Below are 22,259 nucleotides of genomic sequence, written 5' to 3' on the forward strand. Positions count from 1 at the left end.
TTCCAAATAGCAAATTATTTCAATGTGGTACAAAGGAAATTTGATGTCTTCTGACCATTTTCAGTATCTAAGACAGATTTCTTGCAATGTTGATGGATTAGAGAAGTAAGATGGCAGAAGCACAGGGTTTTAGCGCTCAAGTCCAGAGGTAACCTAGTAATCTGCACAAACCCTACCCTAAATACCCATTTTGTGAAATAATGAGGATAGACACGCCTGGTGCTGGTTGGAAAAAAATTAGCAGCTGTATGTTATCTTTTTGTCTATGCTAGCTAGGTGGTATGGAACTTGGCCTTGAGAAGCTGTGGAGGTGTTGAATGTAATTTTGTGAACAGGCTTTCAACCTAAAGTCTTCTAAAAATGACCAAAAGTTTTTTATAGCTTGGGCCATGGGTTTTGATTTTTACACAGTGGATGCTCAGTACTTGTTGAAAATCAGGGTCACTTGGAAAGATACAAGTTGAGTTAACAATCTGTAGTCACTTCAATATATGCCACTATGTTGTCTGCTGTAGCTTTAAATCCAAGCATGTTGCCAAAAGATAACTAGATTGGTGTTATTTAAGTGCAATGTTATTCAGGTTTTTAAAGTCAGCTTATGTAATGTTATAAGTAACAGTTGTTCACAGCTCACAAGCCTGCTGCATAGCAATCTTGTTACATGAAGACATCTTGCTGTGCACAGTGCTTTCCATTTTCTCAATTGCTATCAGAAACATCTCTGTGCTGGCCCAGAGGGACTTGCTGTAATTGGGTCTTTGAGTCATAGTTGAGTTGCATGGGGCTGAAACAAAGGTTAGATTATCCAAGGCAAAATAATGTATTTTGCTTCAGGTGTGTAGGCTGCTGATGGCCAGTGTCTTAAAGTGAGATTTCTGCCCTTGTTTTTGTCTTATTTCCTATTGTTAGGTCAGAAATGAAGGCAGTTGAAAGTGCCTCCTTCTTCCTATAGCCTCTGAGAGTGTTTATTTTTAATCTTTGCTTAAGGAATAGCTTGGAGATTTGGAGAGAACATGCAAAACTAGCTTACTAGTTGGCTGTGACAATTTTCATGGTCATTTTACGTGGTGGCAATAAGTCTGTGAAAGGATCACAAAATAAATCCATTTTAGAGCTGCATAAAAAGATTAACCTAGATTTTTCGTAACAAAAGTAACTCGTAGTACAGCATAGTACCAGGAAGAAAAAGAATGGCGTATGCTAGTGCCTTCTGCCCACAGAATGCTTGGGGTTTGCTTGCATTCACTTGCTTCACTTTCTGCAGGTCCATATAAAGGTATTGTTTCTGTTACTGTTTATTTTTACTTCTGTAAATTTCGTTTGCTAGAGGCAGCTATCTACAGTGAGGCAATAAGTATTAATATTTTCATAGAACTTCTCTTTGCTCAATTAACTTGAGTGTCAGCATTTCAAAATGAAACTCTATCCTCTTTTTACTCAAGGGTAAATTCTAACCCAGCTCCTAACTCCACTTCAAGATGGACACCAGCCCCTGCCCCCTTCCATCTCAGTCAAGATGATTTTCCTCCCAACAAAAACACAGACCAATTCATATAGCACATAATCTTTGAAAATCCTGAGCAAAACATGATGTAAGTCTGTAACATCAGGGAAATTTATTTGATTGATTATTATTTCAACTTTTGTCTATTATCTTGGGGATGTGGCTTGGAGAGGGGAAGAGTGCATATATGTACATATGCAGAGTGCCGCAGAACGTTATTTCAAATTACAAATTCCTGTGCAAGGTCCAGGCACCTGAGGTTTGGCATAGGGGCAGTGTCGTCCTCCACCGGAGGGTTAGCAAATGCTGCTGGTGCTCAGGGGGAGGGAGCCATGCTGCTGCAGAGAAGGTGCCCACTGACCTGCCTTTTTCCAGATGGCTTTGCTGTCTCTCTCTGGTTATGCAGAGAGGTGCCCCGGAACAAGAGAGCTGGATAAGGACCAGATATGCTTGATGCAAGGGTAGCTTCCCTACTTCTTCTTCTAGGCTTCTCGATAATTATCTCCGTTCTCTTTTCTTAGCTCAGATGTTTCAATGGTTATAAAAGAGCCCCATCAGATTTTGCAGACAGCTGAAAATAAATTCTATCAAGGTTTGTTACTGCTTCAGGCATCTCAGTTTGAAATCTTGCAGCAGCCACGGAAGAACAGAGTGGTGGCTTTATGCGTTACGTCAGGATAGAGGCAGGCTCTTGAGGACACTCAGCAGGGTGTTATAGCTAGAGGAGTCCCCCAAGCTGCTTTAATTGTAGTCAGACACACGCAGAAGATGCTTGGTTTTCTCACTTACTGGTGTAAGTGTGCTGATAAAAATGCAAGCATAACACTACCTTAAAAGCATTTTTTTCACAAGAGTGTCACTGGAAAACTTGGTGGTGTAAAAGTAGAGAGAGGCTTCAGTCAGCTGGTTCCAGCATGGCCCTTGTTAATTCATGACAATCCATACAAGAAATGGAGAACACTTTCTAAAGGAGAAGGGTTTCTGTCAATGATAAGCAGTTAAGGTTGAGTGAGGCACTATGATAAATGCAGGGGTTGGTGGGTAATCCTGTGTTACGCAGAAGGATGAGAAAAGTTAGGCACAGCGCAGATATTGCTGGTCCTGTCTGGCCTGAAATCTAAGGCACTTGTAGTGTGGGTGACTGCATCTCTTGAAGTCAGGAGTCAAAGTCTGAGTGAATTCATCCCTGTCCGTTTTCTCCTCTCCTGAGCAGTTCCCCTGAGATTATTTTATCTCCTTCAGTGACCTGGCAGGTCTGTCTTTTTCATCGGCTACTAAGTCCTTTAAAAATTATTTTGTTCTACACTACCCCTATTGAAACTTGTTTATCAGTAAAGAAACACACCTGTGCCTTTCTCTACCCAGCTTCAAGTCAGCCCATTAGGAATTTTTCAGATGAGCAACTAAGATGAATGCTTGCCAACAAACACACTGTTCTTTAGGGAACAACTTTCTTACCTTGGCATCACCACGTTTTGGGCTTGAGTTGGTACTTAGGCGGTCACTTTTCAACCCGTTGCTAATGTGTGTTGCATTAGTGACAATTTCTTTGGGCGTTAAACATCTGTGGTTAAATACTGCTGTACGTTCTGTGCGTTGCTGTCACTTGGTGTTAGTTACGCTCCCACCCTCGTGCCTAGGCTGTGATCCTATGTATACATTAGGACAAGAGAGGCTTTCCTGTTGTCTGGCAATGTAATTTTGGCTTACCAAGGTGGATTCCAAGTAAGTTCCTGTCACTTCCTGCTGATTGTGTGGCCAGTAGAGCGCAGGGGCAACCAGTGGCGTGTGCCCTTTTCAGCATAGGTCGTATGCCAAGGTTGAATGACAGCAGAGAGCTTCTGATTCCTTGGAGCCACCCAGCCTCTGCTGGCTGTGCCCAGGCTGTGAGCCACTGCCTGCTGCCAAGCAGCTGGGCTCCCCACCGTGGGGATTGCAGGGTGCCGAGGGCAGGTGGCTGCCTGGAGACCGTGAGCGGCTGCGGCAGGGCCGGCGTCCTGGTCGGCACTGCCGCAGCCGCCCGCTGCAGCCCCGGCTGCCACCAGCCAGCCTTCAGTGGAGGTGAAGTGCTTTCATGTCCCAGAGGAAAGGGTGACGTGCGCGTTCTTGTGGCGAATGTGCAGGGTTTTTGGGAAGTATTGCGGGGAAGCTGTGATAGCAATACTCCTTGGCGTGGTAATACTCTTCAGCTTTATCTGTTTTACCAGTATTGGTGATTGTCCATATAAGGAAGGCCAAAGAGTGAAACGGCAAAGATGTTTCGGCATTACATATAAAATACAGAATGGGGGTCACTAGGAATTTTTTACAAAGGATTTGCTTTAAGCCAGCTCTGTTAGTTCCTCATGCTGAGCGTTAAAGTAGCTCTAAAAGTATTCCTGTCGGAAGTGAGGAGGAAAGGGAGGGAATCAAGATCTGTTGTTATTACTGCTTTCAGTTTTTCATTTGTTTTTTTCCTACTGTAAACATGATGATACAATATTCTCTCCTCATTCCCACGCCTAAAATATATAGTAATTGCAGTTTTGTGGAGTATTTTTTTTCGGCAGAATTGAAAAATTGTGTTCCATTATATGAAAAAACAACAGAAGACAAGAGGAAGGGATGGCTTCCAGCTCTCCAGACAATAAACTTCTTAACAGCTTTGCTGGTAGATATAATATCAAATTTATAAATCCCTAGGTGCTGGTGAGGTAGTTTTTGTGCATCAAGGACTTTAGCTGGACTTCAACCAGTGACTTTCCTGCGTCTAGGAACTGTTTGCTTTCCTTGGCAAATGGGAAGTGAAGAGGAAGGGGGGGCTTTCTTTAAAAGGTCAGGTTTTTTGGTTTTTCAGTACACAGCAGTGTTTCACTACTGTGTTTATTTTTTATCCTATATGTTAGTGGTTTCTTTTTTCTTAATAGTACCAATAACAAAATATCAATTCATCAGTAAATCAGTGCAACAGTATGTATAATATTAATTAGTGGTGACAGCTTAAATCTTTTCCACTGAAATGATTATGAAAGCAGCTCATCTTGATAAAAGCATCAGTGAGCTCCTGAGAAATAAAATTGTTCAGAGCAATATATAAGTTGGAATCTGCAAGAAAATAAGGTTCTGTGAAATTTTCACAACGCTAGGTTGATACTCAGCCTAGTCTTGCTTAGGAGACGCTTGCTGATGTTAGCGAAGTTTTACTTAAGCTTGGGCTAAAGCCCATTTCTTTCTCGCTGTCTCCAGAGACCTTTTCATTTCCTCTGCCATCGCTAGACTTCAAGAAATCTCCTAATCTTCAGATTCACAGCCAAACAAATGCACATAGGTGAAAGTTGAGGCAACATGTTAGTAATTTAGAGGTAAGAATTCCTCCAGGAACAAAATGTTTATTTAATGAAGCTCAAATGAGAACAAACAGCTGAAGGAATACCGATGAAGGAATGTCACCCTGTGGAAAAAGGAATACATGTCCCTCTAAACTCTGCCCTGGTACCAGCACTCAGAGAAAATCACTCTACAGTCTGTAGCCAAGTGGAACTGCCTAACCCCTGAGTGCCCAGAAAAGCTCAGATACTGTGTTGGTGGTCATGCTTCTGGTCTTTTTTTTTTTTTGCTAGCAAGTTTTTGGGTGGATCCAGACAAAACAGACTGTACCTTCTCCTGCCCCCAAAACCCCCAGTCTTGAGAGTAGACTGGAGAAACAGCTGATGTGGTATCATTTTGCCGAGCGTGTCCCACTTGGACCCAGTAGAAGTGCCTGGCAGTTGTGTCTACCATTTAGGATCTTTCTTTGTGGGCTGGGAGCTTATTGTAAGACCTGAGCCTGGGATTTTCCTTGCTTGCCAGGGCCTTGCTGCTCTTCCTGTGAATTTCTGTCCATACTCACTAGCCTTCCAGGCGTACAGCTGCATTTTTTAAATTTCTCTGATGTCATCTCAGTTTCTCTTTGATCTATTATATAATACTGCTCTGGTGCACCTGATGCTTTGTTTATTCCTGCCTGTTTGATTTAAGTAGCAGCAAGTATTCAGTGAACTGCCTTATACTGCCTCACTTGCAGTTAAAGTCCTGTTTAGTAGCATGTTGTATTATTATCCGAGTGGCTTCTGACCTCTGTCTTTCCCCAAAGCCTTTCTATTGGTTTCTTGACACTGATAATCCATAAGGTGTTTCTTGCACAGTTTTTGTTTTCACCAAATTGTAGGGTCAGGTTCCTTTGGAACTCTAGCTCTACTTTTTTTTTTTTTTTAAGATAGTAACCTATAAGGTTAGTCTGTAGACATACAGCTGCTAATCACTGCTTGAGAAACTTAACTTTGAAATATGTGTAATGTTGTGTATATATACCACTTGCTGTTTCCTCTGATCTGATAAGTTAGTACTGCAGACTTTAAGCTCTATACAGAGTAACTTGTACGCACAGGGCAAAATCAGTGTTTGTCATAAGCCTGTTGAAAAGACAGGTTCTGATGAAGTGGAAGCTGCTTTTTTTTCATAACTTTTAATAACATTAAATCAGAACAGCTGGCCTTGTGACAACTTTTACAGTGAAGCACATCTCCCAAAATGCAAGAAGCAAGTTCCTCTTGACACTATGAACTGTACTAGGAAATGTGTAGAACCGTGATATTGCAAACCGTACTGTACGTAAACTTGGTTTGTCTGAGTTGGACTTTTTTTGTCATGTTTGACGATGGGCCTGCTGGGTCAGACCTTGCTTATGCTTTTCTCATACATAAGTATCTGGGTGCATAGTAGCAGCTTTAATAAATGCTATGTTTTCAGTGGTATTCAATGTTTTTTGTTGTTCTCAGCTGTAAGACCAAGTCTAACCACTGTGTTGTCTTGAATTCTTTGTAATCATTGTTTAGGATTGAAAAGCCCCTCACCTGCCCTACTGTAACCTGAGTAGAGCAATCCTGCATGCCTGTGTACCACATAATAGGGCTTTAGGACTTAATAGGAATTCTGAATACAGGGGCAAACACAGGTGCATAACTTCTGGCTTCCTTCTCATATGCAAAATAGCAGCCAAGTAACTGAAGTGGAGAATGGTCAGGCAGCCAAGCACAAAAAAAGATAAGAGCACCTCCTTTAAGTGTGCTGCCTTAAATCTTTTTGCTTTAGAAGTCTATTTTTTTTTTCCCCTCAGTAAAACTGGACATCGAAAATGGAGCACTTGTGAGGTGGAGCAAGCAGGTGTGTGCTGGCTCTCCCCGTTCCACCTGAACCTGCCTTTGCCAAATATTTGTGTCCGTCAGCCATTGCTCCACCCTTACTCCCAGCAGTGGACTCTCAGTTATTTTGAGGAAACTGGGAGTAGCCTCTGGCCATTGCTCATGTTTCTCAACCATCCCCTTCTCCTCCCTCCTGCAGTCTCCTCCCCAGCGTGACTTCTCTCTGTATAAAGCAGCTGTTTTTTGGTAATAAAGCGAAGGAAGAAAGGGAGCAACAAGGAGTCTTCAACCTGTGTTATATTGAAGCACTGGCTGGGTCTGATGGGAACTGATTCAGCCTGCAAGGCTTATTAACGTTTATTTAAAAGCGGCAAATACAGAGGACCTTATTTAGTCTACAGGAAAAGCTGAGAATGATACTTCTGTTCTCATTTACTAGAGTAGGCATGGAGAGTGGGTCCAGTAAAAGAACATAAGTCAGATGAGAGTTGCGCTTCATGTTTGGGTAATTGTGATGTGATGGTAGTCAGCAGCAAAAGTTGGACAGACTGTGGGGCCAGGTGTGCAGCGGAAGCAGTTTTTTTAAAGATTATTGCACTTTTGTTCCTTGGTCCACAAGCAGATTTTTCATTTGGTTGTTATAGCAAATTCTGTGCTATACTAGAAATAGCAAGTATCTGACTTTCACCCATACTGTTGCACCTGTTAGTAAAACGTTAATATATTCTCAGGAAATCAATGTTAGAAGCCATCTCTTCTTGGCAAATGGCTAGCAAATCTTGACTGCTGTGACCCCGATACATCTGTACGCTTAAGTAACTATTTTGTCTGATGCCTGGAAGTGTCCTGGGAGCTCTCCTTCTTTGTGGAAGGCACTGCTGTCAAGCAAGTACAGCGATGTGCGTGAGCCAGAAGGCAAGGGAATTCAGTGACTGTCGCTTTGGGGCTGTGTGGCAGTAGCTCCTTTATAGCTCACTTTCCCCACTGTGAAATGAATGACTGGACTGTGATACAAAGAGTAAAAAGGGTTAAGAGGTGGATGTTGTTTCTCAGAGTTGGAATTAAGAGTTTTGTGTAAGAAGTGCAACTGTGGGGCACAGTTTAAGATAGTTAAATCATTTAAATTTGCAGGAGAAAGGTTGTAAATGCATTGAGGTGTCCTACTAAATCTACTTTGTTGGCCTGTACAGCGAATGACATCTTGATAAGTACTGTCATATGTAAGTTTCACCATTACTAATAACATTCCAATTCCAAGGTCTGTTGCGTTTCCAGAAGTGTAGTTGCATACAATGAAATGCTTAACCATTACAAATGCTTTAATTTTTTTTATACTGAATTAAAAGTTCTTTTGTGACCAGCAAAGGTTAATATTGTAATATGTCTGACATAGCCAGTCAGGTGTTTCTGCTCTACATGTGCACATTTGGTACCGTAGTTGCGTAGTTCTGAATCTTGGCTCCTTTCTTGTAACCACTTCTGAAAAAAAAAAAAAAAAAAAATTCTTTGTGAGATTAGACATCCCAGAACCATCTCTAGACAGGTTGTTGTTAAACAGGGAAATTTTCAATTCCACACGTGACTAGAAAACTGCAGGCACAAATGTGGCAGGGGTCCTTAGCCCCATGTCTTTAGAAGGCACTCCCAGGGGTCATCTATGGTTCAGACAGGTCATTCTGCCATTTAGGCAATTCACTGTTAGCCAGGACACTCCCAATAGTGCCCAGGCTTTGGCACTTTTTCCAGCTTCTGAAAAATTCTCATGGTGTGGCGGGAATGGTTGCATGTCTTCCCTATAGCGTAGGAAAGGGACGTTCACATGCAGCAATGCTGGGAGCGCTGGAAGCATCTGGGTAGAACAGTGTACAAATGGTACATCAGTGTGCCCCAGCTATTCCCAGCTCCTGAGTATCCCTTGGGCATCTTCAGTCATGGCTGGAGGCATTGCCCAGCTAATGTGTGCACCCTCCGGGCTCACTTGGTGCTTGGATTGTCCTTCACGTGGAAAAGGTAGTGAAAATTTATACAGATATACAACTACTAGTTTGTTACAGATTGGGCTTGAAGCTTAGGTGTGATTTTTTTTTTTTTTTTTTTTTTTTTTTTTCTCTGAGAAATCATCAGCTGCTTTTTTCTGTATGCTATGAAGTAGAAATTGATATCCTGTGAAGGGCTTTACTTGGCCTGGAGATTGAACGACATATTGCAGAATCCTTGCAGTCTTCATCTTGACTCTGTTAAAAAAAACCAAACACCCAGAAACCAACACACCCCACCCCAACCCCAAATCAGTCATACCTTAAGCAAAACTCTTTTTCTGGTAGCTTGTGTGCGTGACAAAATGGTATATGTGGACAACCTGCCTCACTTTTGTTTTACTTATTAAACACAAAATCAGAAAGAAACATTTTTCTTATGGGGAATAGAATTATTTTTGTGCATTTCTGAAGAAGCTGTGTCTTTTCCTTATTACTTTCATAAGCAGAAGACTTGGAGCCTTAAGCACTACTTTTTCCTGTAGTAGCAGCTGTAGCATCTGTACAGTACAAGAGTAGGGCGTAACAGCTGTATAGTAGCCTCTGCAGTCTGAGTCTGCTTTTGACATAGGTGCTGTTGAAAAGTTCTGTAGCCCTGCAATGCTTTGTAAATTTTGGGTTTGTCTGGAAAGAGAGATAGGTTTTTTTATTTACAAGTATGATTTTCCTGTTTGACAGAGTAACTCTGTAAGAATGCCATGTGTAATTCCCATTTTGCCTATTACAAAATGTTACTCTGTTTCTGTGTTACTTATAAAATCTATATTTTAAGGTCACTTTCTTGTAGCAAGTAAAAGCAACAATTAGATTAGAGTAAGATTACTTTTGTTGTGTCTCTGACATCATTCCCTGAGGTCTTGTCATTTTCATAAAGATGTTAAAGGGATTTTTTTCTCCCATTTTTATGTCTGGGTGTTGTGTCTCATTCTGCCTTGTGAGCCTAATTGTTTGATATGAGTTTTGGAGGAGCTATAGGTGATGGAGATAAATGAGGCAGCGGGGGGCAGGAAGGGAAATCCAGTTTCATTCTTCAACAGACATGACTGAGGTGTGATAGTAATAAGTCTTCTAGATGCCAGTTTCTCTTCTTGCTGCTGAAAGGGGGGGGCTGTGTTTCTCGCCTAGATTTTTGATGCCTTTCTGCACTACACACTGACAACAGTATGGGCCTAACTGCTCACCACGTGATACCTCAATAGGTGATACTATTTCCCCAAATGGCTCTTTTGCATGGCCTTGCAGCCGCTGAAATTTGAATCAAGGTCTCATGGCTGCTGTAACGTATGTGAGGAGACTGGCTTGGCCTGCTGCTAGTCCAGCTTGGAATGGGCAAAAAGATATGCCACAGCCCAACTGTAATACATCTCCTTGTCATGAGCTGTGGCCCACGTGTTCAGGATGCTTCCCAAAGTCAGCTGAGCTTTTGTCTCGAGTTCAAGACTGCAAGTCCAGTTTTTTTGTGCAAAAGGCACAACATATAGGACATACAGTTATCTTTTCTCATAGATCGTGAGCTATGATAGTGGCCCTAGGAAAATTTCTGCCTGAATTTCCTCCCTCCCTTGCTTTAAACAGGCAGCAGTGTGTGTATTCTAGGGCTTTAACCAGAGGTGATAAAGGAATATATATATATATATATATATTTTTTTTTTTTTTTTTTTTTTTAAGTTCGTGAATGTTGGATAAGTGACAGGACCATGTTACTTTTAGCTTGGACTGACCGATTGGTGCCAGTGTTTTGTCAGGTGTGGGCTTCTCAACATAAGCGAAATCTACAATAGCTCTGGAAACTGTTGCAGAGAAGTGCATAAGCAACTCAAATGTTTTTTTTTGTTTTTTTTTTTAAATAATTTATTCCACAGAGTTTCAAATATCATGTAGTAAGTATAATTGTTACAGTTCCTTGTTAATTTTATTAAATGATGAAATGTATGGTATTAAGGTCCTTAGAAAGGTATTTCCTGTATGTTCAACTATGTAACCACTGATCAAAAATTTTATAGCAGATTTTACAAACTTTTATATGCTCCAAAATGTCCAAATAGTTCAAAGTTTAATCTTCTCTTTCTATATAATTTCTAATCTAATTCCTTGATGTCAGGATTGGTTCTTTTTTAGCACAGACACACATGCAGTAAAAATATTTTTAAAATTAAGTTGCACAAGTAATGAAATAGCACATACCGTGCACCTCAATGTCGATATGCCCTGAACTGTTCACATCAAGATCTTGGGGTTAGGAGGTTCAGTGGGAGCTTTGCAGAGAGCTTTTAAAGGAGTACATTTAGGCTGCAGAGACCTCCACAACTGTTAAAAGGACTTTGTGAAATGCAGCACAGTCACGCTGGACCTAGTTTTGCCCATGTATACACCCCCTTCTCTTGAGGTCAGCATTAAGCTCCTTGCTTACCGTGCCCTTACAGCCAGAGCTTGTTCTCGCTGTAATTGAGAAGTTTTGACACTGTTAGAGATGTGGCTTGCTTACAGTATGCAAGGTCGCAAACAGAGCTACAACAGATTTTAAGTTCATTTGTATTTTACTCTTAGCCATGTCTTCCTGCTTAGGTCCTTTGCTCTTGTGATGCCACACGCCTTATGTAATAAAACTGCAAACTCACAGACAGAAGCTCGTTATGCAAATGCTGTTGCCTAGTGCCTTTTGATGCCATTATTTTAGGTTCAGAGAAGGTTAAGTAATTGTCTTCTCCTTGCATCATTGTCTTTGTAAAACACAAGAAAGATCCCATGATGGTTTTTACCTTTTGGTGTTGCTTATAGGAGCTGCAGGGAAGTGCAAGTGAGCATAATACATAAAGTTGGTTAGTAAGATCAGCAGACTTTATTTTATAAAGCTGAACCAAAAGAAGTTTTGTGGGGGTCTTGTTTGTTTGTTTTTTAAATCTAGACCTCCCCTTTAAGCAGCCCCAGATCATGTTTATTTAGAAAGGAAGTAGTTTCCCTTTGTCTCTAGGTAGAGACATCTGTGTGTGCAGTAGTCCAAATCCAGGTTGTGGTGTCAGTTGATGTTTTGGGTGCCTGTTTTTGCCTTGCCACTGGAATACAGTGGAAGTACTGCTGGAGAATAGAGGACTGGACCCTGACGGTCAGACTGACAGCTCATTGTACATCAGTGATTTTTTTTTTCTTTTACTCCTGTTTCATTTATCTTTTTTAAAATGGAGGCAAACTTGTAGATGGATTCAGGTAGTCATGATTTAAAGGATTATGGTTCTCACTATGTGGTGTCATTGCAGTTGAAGATACTCTGTGTATTGTTTCATTAAAATTAAAAAAAAATGGCACTGTGCAGTAAAAATCAGTCATACGTATGTCTTTGCACATCAGTCTTGACAACGCTGATACACTGCCTTCATTCTTGCTTTATCTTACTGTGGCTGCATGTGGTAGGTCAGCCAGAGACTGCTTTCTTACTTTGCTAACCTTTACTAGGTTTTCAATGGATGTTGGTTACCCTTGCATGAGTTTCTTTTGAACCTCGCATCCCATTTGAGGTGAGTTAGCTGAAGGGGGCAAGTATGCTTGCAGCGTTAGGTCTGTCAGGAAGGGAGAAAGGCCTGAGAACGTGAATTCATAGGTCTCGAGCCAGTCTGATACTCCCACAAGGCAGCCTGCAGAACCATGCTGACGTTTAACAAAAGGAATATTTTACTGTGGAGAGGGTGTGTTTTCTCATCCTTGCAAAGAAGAATTGCTAATGAAAAGTGGGTTGACCAAGCTTATGATTCATGTGACTGAACATAAACGAGTATTTGTCCACGTTACTACAGTGTCTGAATGCTCCCCAATGCCTTCTTAAGTGCTGTGCCTCTTGCGGAGTCTCAGGTGGCCTTACTGTGTTTGTCCTTATTGAGCTGGAGAAGTAGATGACATCCCAGCTTTTCGGACTGGAAACTAAGGCGCAAGAAAATGGAGCTGATGGCCAAGCTTGCGCTGCATGTTTGTGACAGAGTGAGATGGTGAACTTGGATCTTTCCAGTCCCTGCCTTACACCCTGGTCTCCAAGGCATTATCTTGTACTGCAGTGTCTCCCTTCTTAAAGTGTGCATACCTTCTGTAAAGAAAACAAATAGACATCTGATGTCTTGGAAAAGTACTCAAGTACTAGTCCTGCCTCAGGACACAATGCTGTAAGTGCGTGGCACTGGGAGGTTCAAACTTCAAATGTTTTAAAATAAAAATTATGTGTCTCGACATGAGGGAGAAACTTTGGGACTGAGTTCCTATGCCTGTCTCCCCACTAATCCTGGGGCAGGTGTTTGCAAAACACAGCTGCTTTGCAGAAGTTAGGCGAGAATGTGCTTTCCAGTCCGGCTTTCTGCTGAATTGGAACACAGAGCATACTTTTGAAAGAACAACAGTCTGACTGTTAGATGTTCTTCCCATTATCCAGTTTGATAAAAAGCATTCTTCAGGTCAGGGGGGCTCTCTAAAAGTTAAACTACATTGTTCTGTTTCCAACTGTGACTCCAGTGCTCTCAGGAAAAGCCTACATGGTAGAGGATGTAGGGAAATAAAGTAAATGAAGCCCTAGGGAACCATAACAAAATGGAAAAAAAAGTAGTGTAGCCTGTCAAAATAAGAATCGAGGAACCATAACCCAAGTTCCAAAAGAGCTTTTCTTCTTTCTGCTTCACTAATGCTTATCGGTGAAGACCTAAAAAAGCATGCTGCAAGCAAAAGGCATCTGAACTGGGAATGTGAGAAAGGTGTGTGGGATGGTGGTAGATACTACGAGCTCTTGGAAGGAGGAGAGCAGCTTGGAAGGAACAAGACAGTGTGGAAATGTACGGTTTCATAAGTGTACCTTTGAGCATCATAAAGTAAGAACTGTATTTATGGCATTAAAAAGAGCAACCAAGAGTTAGTAGTGTTAACGTCACTAGAGTTTCTGTACCCAAACAAGTTCCTTCAGAAAAGTATCCCTTCTATTTTTGCTAAATTGTACTACTTGTTTTCATTATTGCTTCTGTTGAAGGAAACTGTAGTCAAGTGTTGCTCATTGTTAATGCATCCTCTTCTGTATGTGCAGGAAAAGCATACCTTCAGATGGGGAGAAGTTAATATAGAAATTAATAATCAACACAACTAGTTATGGATCATATGCCACTAAGTTGGTGACAATAACAACATTTTTGAAGAAACATTCTGTGTTATCTTTGGATATGTTGCTTAATCTTAACGTGTCTCAGATTCCCATTTGAAATATGTGAAGAGTAACCTTCTCCTGTATTTTACTTTTTCCACCAGGCTTTTCTTTTTCTGGGTGTTTGGTTTCAAAGCTCACCAATGCAGGAGGGTTGTACAGTACCTAGCCCAGTAGCATCCCAGTGTGGGCCTCTACCCATGAGGTGCAGATAACAATTAAAAAAGTTGGTCAGAAATGTACAGCGACAAGCATGAATGACTGCAGTTAGTATCAGAGTGCCTCGTAAAGAGATAATGCTGCCTCATAAATTGGGCTTTCACTCTAAAGCATCCTTCCGTAAGTACGCTGAGGCATGAACTGAGTGGTAGGAGTAGTTTTGGGCAGTGCATGAATGTTATGGTGACACGTGTGATGCTGGAGATGCATAAATTTATGCTAATAACGAAATATTCTGTGTTCTCCTTTTCAAGGGCTGTTGTAATGTGCAAGCATGTTCTCTGAACTGGTATATAATTTATAATCTATCTTTGTGAAGGACCTAATGCAAATTTTAGGAAGTAACTTTTTTAAAATTCATTTAAACAGCATTTTTTTATGTCATGGCAAGTTAAGTGTAGATGTCATTAGACAGGAGTAGGGTTTGGTGGGTGCTAGGGAATTCCTCACCGCTCCTCCCTGCTCAGAGAACTCCCTCATCTTGCCTGGCAGGAAGCTGAAACAAACATTTATGTAGCCTTCATGAATTCCTAGCTAGTCACACCCCAAAATTTCAGCCTGTTCATGTCGGGGGGAACTTCTGCAGAGTGGAATGCCGTGATATTTTTTCTCCGTCTTCTGCTGTGATGGTAAACTAGACTGCAGAGAATGTACGTGCTGCGGTGGCAGGGAGAGAAAAATCTTCTTTCTTTCATAAAGCCTGATGAGTAACAAATGCTCATACAATGTTCCCATAAATGCTGCATCTTCCTAGTGAATATGTGGTGTTATTCAGATGAGAACCATGTCTAATTGGAACTTATTAAAACAAATTCGGTGCACACTTATTTCTGCAGAAGCTTGCAATTCTTTATGTTGAGTTTATTAAAGTCAAACTGATTTTTTTTTTTTTTTTTTTTTTTTTTTCCCCCCCCTTAAACCGGTTCAATGCAAAAATATGTCTACAGAAGCTTGCTGTGTCTTGTGGACAGTTAAGTCAGGTCAGTTACTAACTGATTATGTTTGCCACTGAAATGAGCCTGGTTTAAGCCAGTCTTAAGAATAATCATGTGACCTTTTGTACTGTTTTAACTACCTTAGTTGAAGATCTCCCTTAAGGTAAATGGGTGCACTTTTCTTGTGTGGGCAAGCCCCGAGAGGAAAGATAGATCTCTGAGCTGGGATAGCGAGGTACACGATGCACATCCCAAGGGGCAAAGAACTGAAAAAGACCAAGACTCAAAGAAATAACATACACGTTCATGCAGGAAATAAAGGAGTAAATCCTTGCCAGTTAAAAAAAATGGAAGGTATACCAAGAAGTTCTTTGTCCCTACGTCAGGAAGTACTTGCTTAGATGCTGGGGGATGCTTCCAAATCCTGGAGTTTTAGAATTCAAGTGTTAAATGTTAAGCTCCTCATTCTCTTGAATGCTTTTGTTTTCTAAATTTATAAAGGCTTACCTCGGAATAGCCTGAGCCTATTTCTGCTTTCTTGGCGATTCAAATTTGACAGCAATACCTTCTGTTATTCTTTATCCTGTAACAGTATATATAGTAATAGTATATATTTAAAACAGGGGATTTCAAAGAGGTAAAGAGTCTGATGCAGAGGACACATCTCGTGTTCTGCTTCTGCACTCACCGATCCCATGATCTATTTTTCTTTTACTTTTAGGCCGTTAGGGACATTGTTGTGAGGATAAAATGATGTTGAATATATTTCCAAAACCGTTGATCTAAATGAACGAATGTTTCATATGTTTTTCTGATATGACTCAAGAATTATTTTGCTTGCTTTGTTTTTTTTTTTGGGGGGTGGTGGGGTGGTGGGGGGGGAGGCAGGGGCCTTCTGTCCCACCGCCCTTTTTGTTACAAAAAAGCAGCCAGTTAATACTAAGTTCTGCTCCAAGTGATCTTGCTTCTGTGTCACTTCAACAATCATGTGTTGCACTCCTAATGTTTCATTCTGCCATAATATTGTTGTTGATGGTTTTTCTCACTGGCCATAGGAAAATGAATTTATTTTACTCAAATCCAGGCTTTCTTTTTTTATTTCATTTTGTAGATGTTGAAGCATCTTCTATAGAGCAAGGGAGGCTTTGTTGCTAAGACTAGTGTTTAGAAAATACATACATATCAGATGATGCCTTTTCCTATTTTGCATCTTTCAGAAGTTAGGCTTGCTGAAACGCACCCCAAGTAGTCAACACAGCAAGTAAGGCACAATAATGACCTTTTGGAATTATGTCAAGGATTGTGAAAAGCTGCTGTCTTAATACCTGTGGTGCACCTGCAGTATTTTAGCTCTGTCATGATTTAACGCCAGCCAGCAGATAACACCATGCACCTGCTCACTCACTTACCCCTGACCCACTGGGATGGGGGAAAGAATCAGAAGGGAACAGGTAAAACTCATAGGTTGAGATAAGAACAGTAAGGAAAAAAATAATAATGAAAAGCAAGCTCTACCCAGCACGGTGCAGCGCACATGTAGCAACAGTTGGACCGTGGAAAGTATTTTACTTGGGTTTCCCAGGAAATTCACATGAAAAATGAAACTTTTGTCTTTGCTCTTTTGGGAGGTCAACAGCTGCCCCCAACTGAAATTTCCAGCGCAGAGCTCGGCGTACCCATTTAACTTCTCCGAGTACTGATATTGTGCCTGTCTGCTAGACTTGGTTTGGCAGGAATGAGTAAGTGTGTATGTGTGGAAGGTAGGTGTATTAAATATGAACGGTGGAGTAGCTTTCCTCTTTGATATCTATTTTTAGATGATGAATGTGTGTGTGTGTATGTGTTTAAAAACTACCGGAAGCCTTAGATACGCTGGTGTTGCTGGAAAAAAATGAGGGCTGCACCCTGAATAATATAAAGCACCCCCCCAACCCCCGAAAGAACAAAACCCCGAGCTGGACTTCTGTCAATCAATTATACAGGATTATTTAAAAAATTGTGGTGTTTTTTACTTCCACTAACTTTTTTTAACCAAAGGCCCCGTACCTTTGATGGTTCTTTGAGCGTGCCTTAACGATTTAAGGAACCTTTTGATCTCTTGTGAAAAGGTTACTCTGCACGTTAGTATATTTTATTGCTCAAGTTGCTGTTTCATTGTTTGCTTCTTTTTGTACCAATCTGAAACCCTTTTGGCCAGACTGGACTTGATGATTTTCTTCAAAGCTAGGTGAAAAAGTGTCGTGGTTGAACCCCAGCCAGCAACTAAGCACCAGGCAGCTGCTCACTCGCTCGCTTCTTCCTACCCAGTGGGATGGGGGAGAGAATCCGGGGTGGGGAAGGGAGGGGAGTAAAACTCATGGGTTGAGGTAAAGACGGTTTAATAGGACAGAAATTAAGAAAGTAATAATGACAATAATAATGATGATGGTAATAAAATCACAACAATAATAATAATAGGACTGGACTATACAAAACAAGTTGTGCACAATGCAATTGCTCACCGCTCGCTGACCGATGACCAGGTAGTTCCCGAGCAGCAATCCGCACCCCCCTGGCCTGGCCCGCCCCAGCTAACTTGTCCCACTGTGTATACTGGACCCGACATCACATGGTATGGAATATCCTTTTGGCCAGTTTTGGGTCATCTGTCCTGGCTGTGTCCCCTCCGAACTTCTTGTGCCCCTCCAGCCTTCTTGCTGGCTGGGCATGAGAAGCTGAAAAATCCTTGATTTAGTAGAAACACTACTCAGCAACATCTGAAATTATCAGTGTGTTATCAACATTCTTCTCATGCTGAATCCAAAACATAATACTATAACAGCTACTTGAAAGAAAGTTACCTCTATCGCAGCCAAAACCCTGACACAGTGTTTTAAACTCTGTGATTTTTGGCCTAGACAGGGCCAGCCAGCGATACCTTATATTTTTCAGAAGCAGTGCAGCTTGATCTCGGGCATGGCTCAGTGTGTTCTCATGCAGAAGTAATGATACTTACTAAAAAGGAAGTTTTATACATCTTAGTTTTCTGCAAGTGGGTCAGTGATTATTTTGTTGGTGACTGAAGGGTGGGAAGACGACAATTTTTTTAAGGAAATCTGACGTCTGTTATTGGAACATAAGATTTAAGTGATTAAAAACATAATCTTTCAGGCACCCATACCTTTCTGGTTCAAAATAGGAGCTGGAGACTTCAAGTGAAGTTGGCTAGAATAGTTGTTAAACATAGATTTACTGTTGATTTACTATAACCTCTGCTAGATAAAGGAATACTTTGGGAATCTAGAATTCTTAACTGGACAGGAAAAGGAAAATTCAATACTCTGTTTCTTATCTGTCTTTTACATCTAATTAATTGAGGTGTTTTAATCCATATGTTAGGCTTTCATTTTTTATTTTTACTGTGCGGCAGATGCACTTCTGAAACAGCTTCAAACTAAGGTGCTTCTGGATAACAACTGGTTAAGTGGCCAGAGATTGACCTGGTAGCTTTGCATCAGAATTTTGAAGCTTAGATGCAGGCTTTTCACTTAGTTGAAGGACATTACCATGCATTTCTATATTTAAAAACTTAACCAAAGGGAATTTTTCACGTTTTGTGGCACTCGTTTCTTTGAGATTTGATACGTTATACACTTGATAGAAAGATCTTTATTGATACTGTATTCTGTTTACTTAGATTGACAAATGCTACTGCTTTTTATTGCAGAGCTCACATCGAGATTGGGGGGGGGATGTAATAATCCTTCCCCTTTCAGGTAGATCTGCGTTGAACTTGGAGGCACTGGTTTGCCTTGGATTGCTTGAGAGTGCACTTTCCAGTCAGCATTCACTACTTCAGACGTGAAAAGGGGAAAAGTTTGCAATGAAGCCACTTCGGAGCAAGATTTAGGAAGTCTCCACTTCCTTCTTGTGTGTGCAGAGTACGTTGGAGCAAGTGCAATGACCCATGACCCCTGCAGATGGAGAAGGGCTTTAGATTAGGCTAAGAGACTTGTAGAAACCATTTTGAAGAATCACACTTTTGTTGAAGGGTTTGTCCAATATTCAGTGCTTCTGTCCGTCTGATGCGTGTTTTCTATTTTTAATGACGGTTTGAGTTCTAGGGCACTGTGTTCAAAGGCTAACGAGTAATTTTTAGTGTATGGTATCCTTTCTTGTTTGTTTTTATTTTCTTTTTTTTTTTCCCCTGCACACTGCCCCCCCCCCATGCCCAATTGGTTTTTATTTTCATGCTTTGTACTTAAGGATACAGAAACTATATTGACCCTACCACACCAAGCAGTTTAAGTATGTAGTAGTTAATTTGGTTAGTTGTTTAGATTTATATTGGTACACTGTGAAAATTTGGTATTCTTATGAAAACGTGGCTTTGGCCGTAATTCTGGAGATAAAAAATAAGCGCTTAGATTACTCTGGATATATAAGGAAAAATGTGTGTTAGTAGAAGTCACTTTTTGATAAACTGCTGCTATTTCGTACATCTGCAGTAGTGATCAATTTTGAAGAGTGGTTTAAGGGTTTGTAAAAGTAGAACAGGCAATAGACAAATTAGCTACAATAGGCTGAGGGCTGTCTCCTTATATTTACGGAACACTTAACCCAACCGTGAACCCAAAGTCTGTGGCAATAATAAATAGTAATAATTGTACCTTTTTTTTTTTTTTCCTAGGTCACTAGCAAGTGTAGGAAAAGAACTGAAAGGTAACTTCTTGTGGGCTCTGGCAGAAAGAGAAGCCGCCAATCGTACTGGAAAAATTTCTGTGAGTACCTGTGAGATCACAATCTTCTTAACAGCTTAAAAATTAATCTGAATAGGAGAACAAGGTATTTTACAGGAAAACTTCAGGTGGAACATTTGAAAAAGACCGTTTGATTTAGGAGAGATTTCTTGAAACCTAGAAATTTGTCGATGTCTGTTTTTTTGTAAATAAGCATAGGCTACGAAAATGCTGCCATGAGGCCTACAAAAGGTAAGTGCTGAGCTGAAGGATACAAGAGGAAAAGCATTTAGTGAAGTGTGTTTTGAATCCATAAGAAGTTGTAGATTCCCGTCTTGCAAAGTTCGTTCCCGTGTGTGCTTTAAATAGAGGAAGTTGCAGCCTGACTGTTGGAAGAATCTCTTTGAAACTCATTAACATGGGTGCTATTGGAGTTTCCCTGCTGAGTTTTGGTAGGGTGCTTGATATGTTGGGCCTAACATAGGAAAGTGTTATGAATATGGCCATGTGCCTCGTGACTCAGCCAGCTCCTGCTCACTAGCCAAGCTGCCTGTGCGCTGTGCTTGCCAGTGCTTTACTTGACCAGGATCGTGCTGGCAGAGGCCGTGTGGGAATCTCTCCTGCTTTGCCTGTGACTCCCTTGCATTCATGTAGGTATGTTCAGTGGACAGTGTTGCTGAAGTTTAAATTTCCACTTGTAGATATAATTAGATCAGTATCCTTCAGTTTAAAGGGAGGATGCTCCTATATACTTGGCTTTTTAATAGCTTTAGTTTTGCACAAAGAAGAGTTTGCACCTGTGTGCTGTACGAGGAGGGAAGTTTTGAGTTTCACGATTTAAGTTTGATCTGCTTCCATTTAAACTTCGTAACACAACTGAAAATGAGCCCAGAATGGTCACCCTAGTCTTACTGCTGTGTTTAGCTAGAACAGTGCTGTTTCTTGCCTTCTTTCTAGGGTAGCAGGAGCCTAGATTTCTGTCTTGTTAGATTGCCTTTCGTGTTAAAGAAAAATAATAAAAGTGACTGCAAAGGCAGCGCTGGGCATTCTGGAAGTCAGAAGTGATTGTGATCTTATTTCCTGGTTCTGCTTGCTTAGGAAGTTGATCAGGCATACACTAATGATTTTTTGCTTTCCTTGAACTCTCCTAATTGAAGTAAAAGCATAACTCCCCTTCCTTCCTCCCATAATTCTAGGGTTGATATTTATTCTTTTATGGCTATCTAATTAATCTCTAGAATTTGCAGAGGAAATGCTGACTGAAGTGTGGTTCCACAACATATGTGAGCAACCTTTCTCATTAAGCTTCAAACACCTTGTGGTTTCAGCTGCCTGACAAATATCCTGGGAACTGTGCTTCTTGGGATATTTAGGGATTTTTACGGGAGAAATGGGACCCAAAAGGTTAAATGTATGGTAGAAATGAAGGGGGGTGGAACAATGCTGTGATGGTTTAGCCTTGAAAATGGAAGCATTCTGTGACTTACTCTACATGTTTGCCATGATGTTAAAAAGAAAAAAAAGAAGGCAATTGCTAATTGTAGCACCTTACTCTTGTAGCTCACTTTCTGGCTGTAGTTTTCAGAGCATCCTATAAAGGAAGTGCAATTTATTCATTTTACAGATGGGGGCACTACTGAGTTATGCAGAACCCTTTCAGCGCCAAAGAGCGCTGTCAGTTTATACCAACAGGTATTTCTGGCTTAATGTAGAATCCAGCACTTTGGACTGGCTGAGACCTCTCCACGGATTGCTTCCAGTGCCCTTGCTGTGTTGACGGGGTGCTGCGTGGATCTGGGAGTGGGAGATGAAATGTGCTTTTCTGTTACCACAGAGGGCCTAAGGAGGGCACTGGAAAGAGTTGAGGTCAAAAGTAGACTTCAGTCTTGTGGACACAGTGCAGTAGCATTCATTGAGCACCTGAAACTGGATCCAGTGCAGTCTGGAAACTCCTGGAAGCTTCTGCTAGAGATTCCTCTCCTTGGGTGAAACTCAGCCCTGAGAAACATGGACAGAAAAAGGTAGAATAGGTTCATAGGCTTAAAATGTGGGTTTTTTTTTTTAATTTTTTTTTATTATTATTTTTTAAAAAACTCCTTGGTTTACTAAGCCAAAAGAGGTTTTGGGGTGATTTGTTTGTTTGTTTGTTTCCTTTTTCTGATGCTCTGAGGCGTGTCTTTATATGTTGGAGCTAGTTTGGTTCTCCTTTCTGCTCTTGTGCTGTGTATACTTACACTGCTGTTGCAGAGGTTATTGAAACAAGCAGGTGAGAGCCACCACAGCTGTGTTAAGCAGAGCTTGGATTCAGAAAGCACTAGTAGGGTTTTAGAGTGCTGCCTGGAGAGTTACATGTGCGGGTCTAAAAAACGAAGGATGGTAAATTGTGGGCCAGCCTTTAAACTTAAAATAAAAAGTAAATAGTAGTGTCCCATCAAAATGAAGACAGCTGGTCTCGGTTCCCAGGCCTCCTGCAGTGATACAATTTCTAGGCCCTCAAAACAGCCTCTGGTTATGTATCAAAAGT

The 22,259-nt window shown here is 41.0% G+C and overlaps 1 protein-coding gene across 1 annotated transcript in view; it reads left to right on the forward strand.

Moving 5' to 3' along the window:
* Nucleotides 1-22,259, forward strand: part of CFAP299 (cilia and flagella associated protein 299) — a 230,819-nt gene that overhangs the window by 64,455 nt on the left and 144,105 nt on the right. Inside the window, exon 3 of the mRNA XM_049814874.1 lies at nucleotides 19,687-19,777. Within this exon, the coding sequence (XP_049670831.1) occupies nucleotides 19,687-19,777 (91 nt within the window). The remainder of the gene's footprint in view (nucleotides 1-19,686; nucleotides 19,778-22,259) is intronic.

This window comes from Accipiter gentilis, chromosome 12 (genome assembly GCF_929443795.1).
Source record: "Accipiter gentilis chromosome 12, bAccGen1.1, whole genome shotgun sequence".
Classification (NCBI taxonomy): domain Eukaryota; kingdom Metazoa; phylum Chordata; class Aves; order Accipitriformes; family Accipitridae; genus Astur; species Astur gentilis.